Consider the following 15,042-nt stretch of genomic DNA (forward strand, 5'->3'; position numbering starts at 1 on the left):
AGATAACAGGTCGGGCTTCATGTGAAGAACTCGGTCGGGGTCCGACCGGGAGTTGCCCGAGCGATAGTGTCGACCACTGAGCAGTAGCCCTTTGGCGAGAGAGCTGACAAAGGACACGTGGCGGCTCCTTGCAATGACAAACAGGGCACCCGGGAGGGTGACACGTGGTGGCTACGTGGAGAGCATGCCGAACGACCGGATTTGTGTCTCCGGTGCAGCGGCTATAAATACCTACAGTAACTACAGTGTAGGGGACTTGTGGACGATCGATAGGTTGTTACTAGAGAATCCCGACCGCAGTCAGTCGGCACTCAGAGCAACCAAGTAGATTGTACTTAGGGTATTTACCGTGATCAATAAAGATATTTACTTGCTTTAATTGGTCTCGGGTATTATTTAAATATTGCTTACGTAGAATTAGCAGTATCACCATGATAATGCTAGAACACGGAGATGTTTTGAGAAAAAGACTAAAAGTGGAATGATACATATAAATATAGGACAAAAAAAAAACTTAATACTTAAAATTAAATACACTAAAATGTCATTATATTTAATGGCATATAAAATGATTTTGTTATCGGATGACCAAAAATGATCCTACTACAATAATATTAATATTTTAAAAACAAATACCAAAAATAAATTGACACATATGAATCTAAGAAACAAATAATGAAATTAACTCTTAACTGTTATTATTATTATTGACACATTTAGAACGCCCCGAGTCAAATAACACAAATCAGACAATTTAAAAAAGCGCGCTTACCTCTTTATGTTTGACATCACTCCTTCCCTCTCTGTTCAATGGAGGCTTCCAAAGTTCTAACGGTGTCTCCGCCAGACGTTCAAATGGCTCCGACTTCGGACATCGATTCTCAGCTCAACTCCATCGTCTCAGGTAATCTCTCTCACTCTCTCTTAATCTATACACGCACTTGTAAGCCCTCCATTTATGCTTCAATCAGCGATTAACGATGTTGCTTGAAGTAAACATGTACCCAACAAGCTTTATTCCTAACAGTAAGCTAAAAATCTCCGTTATAAGTGTTTCGAATTCTCATCTTTTTTTTTTTTTTTTGTTTCTCCATCGTGTATGTGTAGCCTTTTCAATTCGAGCGATGATGTGCTCAATTAAGCTGTGATATTTTATTAATCACATTTTATCGGAGGATTTTATAGAATGTATTATTCTAGCTGCTATTTGATTGATAATTCGGTATCTAAAATTTAGGTTTTCTTTTTTGATTGGAATATTTTCCCTAACTTATGCCTACTGCATTATAATCTTTATTTTGTATTTTATTATTAAACTTTTAGCCTTGTACATTGATACATTTTGAGCATTCGGTTGAATAATTTGTATTGGATTTAGTTTCCTCTCGAAGTTATAGGTCATATTTTTGAGTTTTCGCGTACGTAATTCATAATTCTGTGTTCTTTCAGGGTTTCTTCCGTGTTTTTTTTTTTTTTTTTTTTTAAATATTTATTTTATTTTAAATTACCTCTGTGATATGAGAAATCAATAGATGTCATAGTAACCTTTTTGTGGTCGCTCAAATTAGTGTGTTATTGGCTGTGTCAATTTGATAATTGTGCAGATTCCCTCAACTGAGAGCTTACTTCTTATGTTAAAACAAATATTAAAAACAAATCTCATTAGGCTGTTTACTATCTATTTTGGTCATGTAGAAGCCGAACTATTTTGATCAGTCACCATTGAAGTATTGATGCCTAGTGTCATTGATAGCCTCTAGTTTTGCTTGTCATTCAAAACCTGGGAAATCGATTGTGGTGAATTTTCTAAAGACTTGTTATGTATCATTAATGGAATAACCAGGTAAAAAGGTGCTAAGATGGAGGGAAGTGTTCTAGATATTATGCAATCATCACTTTTTGCCCTGGTCTTGGCACTTCACTGTGGCATAATTCACCTGTCCTTTTCTCATTAATGTAAAATTAATAACTTTTAGTTACTGGCAGGCCTTGAGTTTTATGTTTTGTAGCTCAAATTAATTAATAGTGGAGATTACTTATAACTTTGATAGTTGGCAGCCTCTGTTCTTCTATGCAGGCTTTTAATAATGTAGTGTTTTTTGTGTTCTGTATTTTTGACAATGATATTTTGAATGTTATAAACCTGCAGATCTCTCACAACATGTGCAAGTTGTAATGGAGAACATGGTCAAGATGATAAAGTGAGCTGCCTCCACTATTAATATTGGTTCTGTTTGTTGGAACACAGAAACAGAAACAAAACAAAATGTTTAAATGAAAGTGATGGGTTTGAAAGTTCACCGGTGTCCCTCTTACATGTGCTGCACTGTATCTCCATAGTTCTCCAGCATCATGTTGTTCTATAATTGGCATTCTCTAGACATTAAATACTTATGCTGACTTTCTTTTTAGTTTTTGTGATTGAGTGCTATTCTAGTCTTGATTATGTATTTCACTTTTCTTAACTCTAAATTACTTATTCCTCACTTGTCCTGATTTAGTCAACACTATTTCTTCTTTGGCTTATCACTTATCTTCTTGTGTGCCTACTACAGGGAAATCGACCAGAACTCAACTGACATAGTGGAAGATATAGAAAAGTGCAAAGACACTGCTCTTGAGAGGAAGAGAAGTTTAGAAGAACAGAGGGAGCATTTTCAGAAAGCTGCTTATGCTGTTCTAAACATGCTGAATAATGAAGAGATCAGCTGATGCTGTAAGTTTTAGCCAACTTATATTTTTAGTCTGGATGATTGATAGTAGGACATATACTTAACAATTTGACGTTGCTAGTGCTACATGTAAACCACATGGAAATTATGTTCAGGGCAAACAAATTTTCTCTAATTCTTGACTTTCTGACTCCTAATAGTTGGCTCAAGTGTTGTTTGCTTATATTTTTTCTAAAATAGAATGTAAAGAATAGAGGAATTTATCATTGTCCACGAAAAACTTGGCCTCTGAAATTTTACTCCCTTCAGGACTCATATTGTTGTGTAGTTTCAAGAATATTGATGGCCAGAAGACCACTCTCTTTTATAGCTTGACCTTCTAGTTTCTATGCATCTAGTGACTTTGCTGCTAGAACTACAACTTTTATCAGGGAGTTTTGGGCACTTTAATTGTTTCAAGAAATACATGAATGATCATTACATTTTCTTGTAATGCACTTAAAGCCACTTATGCAGTGAGGACAATAGTTCCTCTTCTTCCCAAATTTTCTTTTCTGGGAAATATCCACACCTACCAGACCACATATAATATGTTATTTGATGTGGCCATATAATGGTTGTTTCTCTACTATGCCATTCTGATATTTAGTTTATGCATAATTCACAAATACATGTAAGCACAGACAAACTTAACTTGATGCTTAAATCTATTTAGCACTAGCAACTATTATTAATAATATTATTATTATTTTAATTTTATTTTTCTTTATTACCTGAGCAGATTTGTGTGACCTGTGACCTGTGACCTGTGACCAGACCTACCTTTTTGTTCTGGACTGATTTGCTGTTTCTTGAAATGTGACTGAGCAGCATAGGCCAACTGTGTAAAGAAGATGTAAAGTTGTTAAGTAGTGTTTCCTTGTTGATATTCTATGAGTGTAATGTTCATGGCTTCGACTTTAAACTTTCCACTTATTACATAGTGCTTTAGATCTTAAGTCCATGGTGTTGAGTAGCAGTAAAAAGGCCTGCTATACAAAACAGTTTGGGATTTTGAATGTTAGAGTAAAAGATGTAGTGATTGAACAAAGAGCTAAAATGCAAGGTCTTGGAAAGTATTGGTCTAACATTTAAAAAAACAATTGAATATGAAGTTCAGTTTTTAAACAGCTTCACATATTCTTGTAATTTGAAATTAAATTATAACTTTGCATCTTGGGTGCTATTTTAATGAAATTTGAGCCTTATAATGGGGCGTTTCACGTTTGGTTGCAAGGAGGGAATTATGAAGAATAGAATTGCGCACACATTCACATTGAAATGCACATATACACCATTAGCAAGGAAAGCAAGAATAAAAAATTCAGTAAATTCACATACTTGACTAGTGTACAAACACATAATTAGATACAAATAACACTACAAACAAATGCATATGTATATGTACTATAGTGTACACATGTCACACTTATACATTGCATTGTATACACGTTCACATTAAAATACACATATACATCATGCATCACCACTACCAATAAGGAAGACAGATCAAAAACCCTAATTGATTGACATACGTGATTAGTGCATAAATACATCATTAAATACAAATAATATCACAGGTAAATGCGTACGCATATGTATAATACTACACACACGCCAAGTTTACAATGCACTCACAAATCACATGAACACAAAGTGCACACTAGTCCACTACAAGGTGCATACATATGATGATAATCTAGCCGAGAGAAACCAACCGTGCAAATGCATACCTACGGAGGCCACAATGCACACTAGTACATTGCCTGTGAAAATTATACATATGTCAATCACAAATATAGATAATATTATACTCAAAAGGTATATAATTAAAAAAACACAAAAATCAATTTGATTCCATGGCTGAAAAAAAAAAACATAGAAGAAGAAAAACTCAAAATAAGATAGAAAAAGAACCTCACACAAAGGAGAGTACATTAGTAAGAAAATCTTAATTTATAATAAATTCAACTCTTAAAATCAAGCATAAAAGATTTAACATCGGTGTATAATTATTCCAACCTTCAAAACACAAACCAAAATTAATAAAGCACTCCTATGTAAATAAAATGGTGAATAAATTTGAAAAAAAAAAAATTAAAAATCACATGTCCAAGATCGATAGACCAAAGTTGTCCACAGTTCTCATGTTAGATACTCTATATATATATATATATATATATATATATAGGATCGCGTTCAGGTGCGAATAGCACGTCTAAGAGAGAACTGAGAGCCATCCAGTGCACGTTACGTGTCCAGATCAACGAATCAATGTAATTTTTAAAAAATGACGTGGTAGCATTTGCGTAAATAATTTAAATTTTGGTGCATATAAATATGTTATATGTGCAAGTAGTTGGTGCTCCTTTGCAAGTAAAAAGTACAGGTAAAATCACTTACAAGTGCACCTACTTTCACCTACAATTGCATGTAATTTTGCATTGTTAATATTCATTGATCTGAGTTCGTTCTGTTTGGCATAGTTTTTGTTCTTGCGGGGTAATTCAACAGGTAATTAGTACCCGTGAAAATCACCCGCAAGATGGCTTGAGGGAGGGGTTGGTGGGATAAGTGCACCTTGTTGATGCTCAGTACAAATGTTACTTGCACCTGTAATACATTTTACCTGCATTTGTAATACATTCTACCTGCATTTGTAATACATTTTACATGCACTGAATACATTTTACTTACACTTCGATGTTCAATTATTTACGAAAATGTCACTGCATTTTTTAAAATAATTAGTGTTTCTCATCCCTTAGACCTGGACACGAAGCGCGCACGGGATGATTTTCAGTTCTCTGCTGGGCACTCGTTCGCATGAGAGTGCGCTGGTGAGCTGTCGTAGGCTCCCAAATTAAAACCTTACAAACGTAGTAGCGAGAGTAAGGATCGATCCCACGAGGAGTAACTAGTTTAACTTTTGTGCTCAAGGAAATAATGGGGGGTTTGGAATATATCGAGAATAAAGATTAAGTAAAAGATAATTTAATAAACAAGAGATTAAATAAATCGAATAAAGCAATGAAAATAATATATCGAAAATACTTATAATAAGGAGCCTTGGTTAGTAAAGATCCACCACCGGAATTCAACACTGATCATTGATTAATAAAGTAATTAATATGCAATTGAATATTTGTCGTGAAATTATTTCATTTCTGTTTTCCCTTAGTTGTAGGTAAATAAAGCACAAGCGGTTTAATTACCCCTAACTACTAAATAACCTAAGACAAGCGCTATAGATTTAATTTAATAGCAGCAATAGGAACTGGGAAAACCGACAAACTAAATAACACAAGCACAAGCGGTTGCATTTAATTTAGGAAAATATTCTTCCCGAGTCCAATTATCACTAAGCCGTCAATAATTAACCCAGTTGCTACTGAATATTAGAATAATTTGTAGCACAACATTATCTAATATAGCAAATAATTATATCAAATAAATAACTAGTAGGCCTCCCTAGCAATTAATTGACACAATTATTTCAAATAACTTAGAAGAATATTTAATACTCAAATGCATAAAAAAATATATAATAAAAATAAATAAATAACCTTACAGCGTAATGAACTCCGGGGCTTCAATTCACTAAACCAAACAAGAAATTAGCCGCGAATGGGCATTGATAACAACCTTAAAGAATATTCGAGAGGGGAAGAATGAACGTGAAATTGTCTCCCAACAACATAATTCATCTTACTATTTATACATGTTTCTAAGCATTTTCCTTCCACTAATTTTCTATGTTTGCGCCATGATGCCGAAATGGTCTTCCGGACAATTGCACGCCATTTCCTCCTTCTTCGCCCTTGAAAATTCTTCACGCCACAAAAAAAAAGAAGACAAAATATATGTTTCATTTGTTGTTCAATGCTTTGGAAATTAAAGTGAATGTGGGCCACTTAAATAATATATAATATATAGATATACATGTATAATGCATATATATATATAGTAGTACATAATATATATGTATATATAAGTATAGTACGTAATATGTATTATATATTATATATATTATATATTATATATTAAATATTATATATATTAAATATTATATATAAAAAGAACTAATTATTAGATAATATTAAATAACTAATGCAAAATTATTATAAAGATGTATCTAAAATATGAGTGTAAAATGTGCCCATCATGCGCCCATATATATATATATATATATATATATATATATATATATATATATAATAGTGCGCTCAGGTGCGAACTGTCCACCCAAAAAAGAAATGAGAACGCATGTCATCCATTTACGTGTCCAGATTCAACGGATGAGAAACACATTTTTAAAAAAAATACACGGTAATATTTTCGTAAATAATTGAATATCAAAGTGCAAGTAAAATGTATTACAAGTGCAAGTAGCACTTTCATATATTGCACATATATGCAAATAAAATGTATTACAAGTACAAGTAAAATGTCAATACTAAGTGCACCTAATGTTATACCTTGTTGCACCTACCTTTATAATTAATTGCACCTAGGTACATAAATATTAACAAGATAAATTACTTGTACTATTAGTGAAAATAGATACACTTGTAAGCGATTTTACTTGCACTTTTTATTTGCAAAGGTGAACTAACTACTTGCACTTGTAACACAATTACTTGCACCAAAGTTTGAATTGTTTACGAAAATGTCACTGTTATTTCTGAACATGTGGACAACGATAAATGGTTCTAATTTCTCTTAGGCAACCGTTCGCATTATAGTGTGCCCATATATATATACTAGTTTTTTACGCGCATTGCGCGATTGGGATAATGCCCAATGCTTTTTTGTTAAATAAGTACTTTAAAGTATATTAAAGCAGAATTATATTGAAAATTTTCATGCATAGATAATTGAAGGTTAAATTTGCGTATTTAAATAGGTAATTCTTCTCCCAAAGGTTGAGTCCCCAACACCAAGGGCCCCCCATACTCCGACTGGATAGAGCATTGTGGGAAGTTGTAAATCACGGTGACTCAATGGTTCAGCAGACAGGATCAAATGCTGATACGCACAAGGAATCTGCCCACTTTGGACATAATTCCCACACTGCCGCTGCCGAGGTTCAAACCTTGGTCTCTTCTCCCAAATACTACCCACTATACCATTGAGCTAAGCCCGTGCGAGTTAAATAGGTAATTCTAAGTTTACAAATGCAAGATAATATAGTCAAGATTGATTATAATTGTCAATAAAATAATTGTATAGGTATAGTTGAAACCAAATACGGGACATAAGGGAGAACAAATAAAAATTAGGGCATAAAATATTAAATATATACTAATATTGTTTGAGGAGATTCCGACATTAGGATTTGTGGTTAAGTTCTGTTAAGACTTTAATATTAGAATTAGATTAATGGTGTAGTTATAATACTATAATAGACTTTAATATTAGAATTAGACTAACGGTGAATTAACGGAAAAGTTAAATGGATAATCATATAATTAAGGATAAATTAGAAAATCTTAAAAGAAAAAAATTAAAACCTGAACAATATGAACCATTCATTTATTTTAATAATTTGGCGGTCATTTTTTCTACCCAATGTTAATAATTAAATAAATTCGCTGGTCAAATCCGCTAGTATAATCCGCTAACGCTAACCGCTAACTGTTGATTGTCAAACAAGGACATTGCGAGGTAGTTCTCACTTCAATTTGTTTTGTGATTTGAATACTCTCTTTGTCACAAAATCTCTCAAGTAGTTAATATGGTTGGCTTTATTAATTATATTTTTTTAATTTTTTCATGGTATTAATAAAATACTTGGTAAATAAATATATAGCATTATTTTGTATTATAACTTTGATATTTAATTAGAAAAATAGTGCACAAAAAAGATAATAGATAATGTAGTGAATATAATCAATTAATGAATTTGAATGTAAAAATTTTTACATTTGAGAAAAATTAAGACAATATAACTAATGAAAATATTTCTTTTAATTAATTTATTAATAATTAATAATGTTTTTTTCACTGAATAAAGACATTGTAAGGACAATGTAGCGAATATAATCAATTAATAAATTTGAATATAAAGAATTTTTTTATTGAAAAAAAATAAAGACAATATAACTAATAAAATTATTTCTCTTATTTAATTTATTGATAATGAATAAATTTTTTTTTTTGAATAAAAGCATTGTGGACACATAATTCTAAATTAAAGAAATGCATATGTATTATTTTTTGTTGTAACTACTAAATTATTATTATTATTTATATAATTTAATAAGAGTAAAATAGAATACTAATTATGCCGCATTCAAAAAAAAAATAATAATAAAAAAAGAATACTAATTATGCCAACTTTAATTGGGATGAGGTTCGAACCAAAGACTTTTTTTTTATTAAAATCAATGAGTAAGTTAACGGTGAACTAACGGCAATTCTTAAAATTTTAACGGAATTAGTAACGGTGTGTGGGTATTTTAGAAAATTTTAGTGTAAAATTTAAATCTGATCAATCTTTTAATCAATCTGAGCCATTCATTTGATTGAAATCTGTGACCGACATTTTTTCTACCCATTATAGGTCTAAGTCTCTTGGACTCTTATTAGTATAGTAGATATAGTAGATATATATATATATATATATATATATATATATATATATATATATATATATATATATATATATATAGAGCGAGAGAGAGAGAGAGAGAGAGAGAGAGAGAGAGGCATGTGGTGATCAAAATGATTATCATTTTATTATCCAATCCAAAACTTAAATTATAATATCAGATGCTCTTGAGTTGCTTCAAATTTTCTGTTCAACTCATATTCTGCTTTCCACACACAAACAACAAACATTTCATAGTACGTACTACAATTTGTCTCCCCTCAGCTTGGGATGGAACACAAAATCACCTATCTTTTCTCCCATTCTATGATTTCTATCCTATTGTATTACCATTGAAGCAGTCCAACAGATGAGTAATTACATGGAGAACAAAAAACCCTACAAGAGCAGGAAACCAAACCATTTCCCTGAAAATTAAAGAGGGAGGATCAAATAAAAAAAATGAAGTCCACCCCATCCCTGCCTGCCCTGCCTGCTTGCTTCTACACATTATTACTGTTATTCATCATTCATGTATATTGTGACAAAAAGTACACAATCTTTTGTTTCAGCCCCAGTACTTGAGCACCTGTACATCAAACCTCGACTTCATTCATTCATTCGTGTCTTCATCAACTACGCCGCTACAACATGCAACTTCACAACTGATCGAAATATTAGATGTGGAGAACAAGTGAAATTTTACTTGAGCCATAACTACATGTACTGCGCTAGCCATTGTTTGCACATATCAAGAACAGGAAGTGCATTAGCATGCAATGCCTGCATAACACAAGGCCAAGTGTGAGTCGATTTGTTTTGCACTCGATTAAAAAACAAAACATAACACTGCATGAAAGATTGAAAGAATAAAAGTGAAAGGATAAAAGGATTGTCAGGCAAGCTGCCAAAGATCCAAATTTCAATTACTCAGGTTTGAGAAGAAATGGACCTGGTGTGCTACATATTGAACATCAGCTACACTTCCACTTCTAGAGGCAATTTGGAATGCACTTTTAAGACGACCGCAAACAACGCAGGCCAGTACCTTTCTGCAACAACCAAGCCGAAATGTGAGAGGGTACTCATATAATGAGAAAATAAGTATGCACAATTGTATGATGGCAAACTATCATAAAACCACAATTTTCAGATGATATCGCTCAAGTTTAATCTGCCACTTTTTGAAGTCCAGCTGTTGCAAGTCTCCAAAACAATTGTATTATGACAAGCTATTATGAAGTCAAAATAATTCAGATATTACTTTAAAGATACTCAGTAATCTTGTGTTTTAACTTTGTACTGGTGATATTAAGACACTTCAATAAGGGGCTATGTAGTATACCATTTTGTAAAACCTTGGAGAATGCAAAAACATAAAATACTCTTTATGAATGAACAATTGAACATGCCAAGTGGATAATGAGTATTTTATTCTTTTTAACAGACTGGTTCCTTCATTTTTTATTTTAATTTTGGATGTCAATACTTTATCACAAGAGGCATTTTTGCACATGGACTCCAAAGGAGGCAAGCTGTGCTTTGACTCCTTTGAGTTTATAACTTCATGAACTACTAAACCAAAATCAGACTCTTTGAAACACCAAAAAACCTAATCTCTCAGACTAGTACATATTTTTCTTTATTATTTCCAATTGAGTTTGGATACACAAAAAAAAAAAAAAAAAAAAAAAACCTCTCAAACTACCATTTCCAGTTGAGCAAAAAAATTGTTTGACTGGGATATACTAGTTTCTCACTTTCACTTAATTTTACGTAGCATGATAACTGTTTCTCAAAATTTATATCTTGACTTTTGATTTCACTAGTTTTCTACCGTTGTTTATTGTTATGTTTTTACAACTTGTGACTTTATTATCAAGAGGATACAGAAGCTGGCTAATGTTGATTTAAATCTATGGGAAAGATGAATATCAAGGTATTTATTCTCTACTGTAGAGCAATATTATAGAGTACATATTATGTGCATACATATTTTATTAATATTGTTGTTAATGTTATTATTAATTGATATTAAACCATGTTTGCACCATACATTTTTTAAACTTGTCCTGTTTGCGTATGTTGCATGACATGTATTCACATATTTGAATTTTGTTGCCCACGAGCACTACATTATTCCCGTTTAATCTTTCTTCTTATCTTTAATTATAGATGGCACATCATATGCCGAATATGAGGAATCCAAATGCACCCAAAAAAAAAAAAATCATATGCCGAATATGGTTCACATGAACTGCCCTAGGCAATCAACCTGTTTTCAGGAGAAAATCAGAATACACATAAATTGGTACCTGTGGCTACTAGTCAACATGTCAATAAGGCGGTCTGGACGCTCTTTGTGTTTGTTTGCATAAACATTGATAGCAGCCCCCAAAACCTGCAAAGTCCATGTATAATAGATTATCAACTTAATGATAATTGAATAGCTTGAAAGACGTATAAAAATGCCATATTGATACCTCATTTCGTTAAATTATAAAATGCTTCTATGATGGATGCGTGGGACTATAGGGAAGACATGATAGTGCAATGGGTTCGGATCATATATGGGCTAAATATAATCCATGTAGCCAATCCAAACTAGATTAAGACCTAGTTAAACTTCCATCTTCATTTTCAAGTTAACATATAAATTTTCCCTTCAAAGTCAAACTCTCAGATTGCTGATACTATTTCTAAATTTTAGGATCACAGGTGGGTGTGTTTAATATCTCTAAAGTCTAAACAACTCACTTCAAATAAATAAAGAACAGGGCTAATTATATTAATCCATAAACCAAATTAGAACTATGAAATCTAGAAATCTCTTAAATATTTATTTTTATCCACCATAATTCCGGGGCATTTGCTTCAATTTATTCCAAAGCTTTGAAATTTTCTTTTGGCAAGTGTTAAGTTGAGAAAACGGGTAAAAGAGATAATATTTTATAAGTATAGCATAGACAGCACTAACATTACCAACAAAGAACAAATTGAAGAGTACCTGATCCCAATCATCATCGTCAATTGTTCCTTTAATGTTTCTAAAAAATTCTGTTAATTGCCCTCCCTTCTTCCTCTCAGCAAGTGATGCAGCAACTCCAGCATATATGTCGACAGCTAGAATCATATTCCATAAACAAGGCGTTGTAAGACAAAATATTTGATAGTCCATTGCAATTCCATAAAAGATTAAGAAAGGTTACCTGGAAGATTGAATTCGTAGATCACTTGAAATGCTAAATCAAAACTCCTCTCAGCAAGAGTCTCTGCAATCACGCACCTCCTCCTGCATGAAACACATTGTTAAGTTACTAAAAATTTGACTCGGAGGCACTTGGACAGAAGAAATTCTTCACCTCCTACCCCCAAACCTCTTTCTAGGGCACACTATTATCCATTACCTTTATCACATTGTTACACTTACTACAACTTCAAACTGCTCAAAAGTCACCATTAAAAGATTTATTTTACTTCTAATTGTTAAGGCTTCTAAAGTAAGACCAAAAAGAAAAAGAGATAGAGGGTGTTAATAACACAGATCTAATCTAAGGCAGAGTAACTGTTAACTAATACAGAGTAATATGTCGAACAGTCCAGCTAGTGATGCTACTCCAAGGCAGAACCAAGAAGTAGTAGGAATTAGTCAAATTACAATGGAGCCCAGTATTTATAAAGCTTATTTATACAAGTCAAAAGACTCCTAGATATGCTAAAAGTTTCCTAGAGATATATAAAATGTATTTAAATATTAATCACATTCTCTTTTAACTCACTCCCACTTAAGTTGGAAGGTATCCAACTTGCACAAATAGGCAGTTGAAATTCCATAAAAAACATCCCATACTCCCCCTCCAAACATAAGAAGTTTCACTATTATAGAGAACCACTCAACAACACTATTGTGCAACCAACTTGCCTATCTCCATTCACAGTATGCCAACATTACTCTCATGGACCACTCTCACCAAACACTCACGCATCACAACATAGTCTCTGTTTGGTATTCAACCATCCATCAAGAGAGGCTCTACCAAGAGCCAAACCCTGATCACCAAGAATTCACATAACATGCATAGACTTTGTAACGACACAATCTAAATATCTAATTCCCTACGGTCCCCATATCTAAAGTCTCAACCTGAGCCCTTCTTTTTTAATAAAAACTACATACTTTGTAGACAAATATCCAATATTGAGCCTAAAATCAAAATGAAATTCCAGCCCAATTCATGAAATCAAATGCACTTCTCTCTGTGTTTTTCTTTGCACAACCCCTCAAACACCTTCCTCTTCAACAAACTCATAGACCACAAATATACAAAGCAGACTTCTTCCTCAACATTTGATCCAAACCAATAAAAGAAAACACCACACACATCAGCAGAACTGACTCAAGATTCAAGAAACAAGCCCACCCATACTATTTTCAATTGGAGCTCCATTCTCTACCATCCTCATGTGCAGGTACACTGCCAGAGTACAATGCCCAGTGGCACCACTTAGGGTTCCGACCACAAGGAGGTATAATGACCTTGTAAAGCTCTAATACCATGTTGAGTAATACAAAGTAATAGATTGAATGATTTGGAAACTTCCAGCCATCCGTAAGGTGAAAGCAATGAGCAGTAGACAAGAGAAAGAACTTATATTGATATAATCTGCGATATAAAGATTACAATGGAACCTAAAATTTACAGGCTAATCAAAATGAGTCAAATGACCCCTACATAAACTATAAATCTCCTAAAGATATATAAAGGCTCTCTACATATTTATCACATTCTCCTTCTTCAAAATAACAAACTTGTTCTCAGCAATGTTTAAAAAGGTGGTTTTGAGGCATGGCTCAGTCTGAGGCGATGGTGTTACGCCCCAAGACCTATGCCGTTGTCTCAAATCAAAGGGCGTACGCCTCATGCAGGTGAGGTGCACAATGCACACAAGGAGGTTTTTGAGGTGTCAATGCGTGGGCCGAGCAACTCTACCCTGAATGGCGAGTTCGAAGAAAGGGATATTAATAGTTTGAACTACTACGGAAGTCTAAGAGACAAGAGACGTTAATTACGCATTCTAGAATCTCTCAAAACTAAGAGTTAGAATTCTAGAACTTTATAACTATCTCAAATATTAATTATATAATTAATAATTGATAATAACATACACACACACACGTACACATAATTTAATAAATCACATATTTTAAGTTTAATTATTGGGTCTATTTTGAGGCTTATGCCTCAAAGCACCTTGTGGCTTACGCCTCGCCTCTCCAATACAAAACACCCTAAGGCCCGTTTACACCTTTTTAAACCTTGGTTCTCAGTGGGTGAGTGAAATCGTGAGGTAATAGAACAAAAGTCCTATCCATTTGTAATGTAACTATAGATGACCAATTCTTCGGAATGAATTGTTGAAAGGCTCTAACATTCATGATTAAAAAGTACTTATCTATCCCATTTTACCTTTTACCTGACATGTTTACTATTCATTAGTAATACAAACACTTCCTTTTTCAATTATTTTCTTAATTTTTAAAAATAATTTTTAAATTCAGATTTCTGTTTAATAATACTTCTAATATAGTTTCTAAATATATAGATTTAATATAATAATACTAAACTAAATATTATGAAAAATTAAATTGTAAATAACTTGAGTCAAGCCTCATTAACTGAACTAGACACACAAAATGGGAGAGGGAGTAATAATTAGAGTGAAATTAATAAAATGGAA

General features: G+C 32.8%; 2 protein-coding genes across 2 annotated transcripts in view; one reads left to right on the plus strand and one right to left on the minus strand.

Moving 5' to 3' along the window:
• Positions 1-757: 757 nt before the first annotated feature.
• On the plus strand, positions 758-3,782 carry LOC109174523. The gene is made up of 4 exons (XM_019323750.1): positions 758-904; positions 2,150-2,201; positions 2,556-2,716; positions 3,454-3,782. The coding sequence occupies exons 1-3, from the start codon at positions 811-813 to the stop codon at positions 2,710-2,712; spliced, it is 303 nt and encodes a 100-aa protein (XP_019179295.1). The 5' UTR covers positions 758-810; the 3' UTR covers positions 2,713-2,716; positions 3,454-3,782.
• A 5,671-nt stretch (positions 3,783-9,453) lies between these two features.
• Positions 9,454-15,042, minus strand: part of LOC109174561 — a 48,494-nt gene continuing 42,905 nt past the window's right edge. Inside the window, exons 32-36 of the mRNA XM_019323778.1 lie at positions 12,513-12,595; positions 12,311-12,426; positions 11,619-11,704; positions 10,256-10,355; positions 9,454-10,086 (exon numbers count right to left, since the gene is read on the minus strand). Coding sequence (XP_019179323.1) covers positions 10,021-10,086; positions 10,256-10,355; positions 11,619-11,704; positions 12,311-12,426; positions 12,513-12,595 — 451 coding nt within the window. The 3' untranslated portion in view covers positions 9,454-10,020. The remainder of the gene's footprint in view (positions 10,087-10,255; positions 10,356-11,618; positions 11,705-12,310; positions 12,427-12,512; positions 12,596-15,042) is intronic.

This window comes from Ipomoea nil, unplaced genomic scaffold (genome assembly GCF_001879475.1).
Source record: "Ipomoea nil cultivar Tokyo-kokei standard unplaced genomic scaffold, Asagao_1.1 scaffold0642, whole genome shotgun sequence".
In the NCBI taxonomy this organism is placed as follows: Eukaryota; Viridiplantae; Streptophyta; class Magnoliopsida; order Solanales; family Convolvulaceae; genus Ipomoea; species Ipomoea nil.

Bases quoted from the DNA above. Each gene is read 5' to 3' on its own strand.
- LOC109174523 (XM_019323750.1), top strand. From the start codon at position 811: ATGGAGGCTTCCAAAGTTCTAACGGTGTCTCCGCCAGACGTTCAAATG. The intron at 905-2,149 runs GTAATCTCTCTC...ATAAACCTGCAG, and splicing joins GCTCAACTCCATCGTCTCAG to ATCTCTCACAACATGTGCAA. The intron at 2,202-2,555 runs GTGAGCTGCCTC...TGCCTACTACAG, and splicing joins AACATGGTCAAGATGATAAA to GGAAATCGACCAGAACTCAA.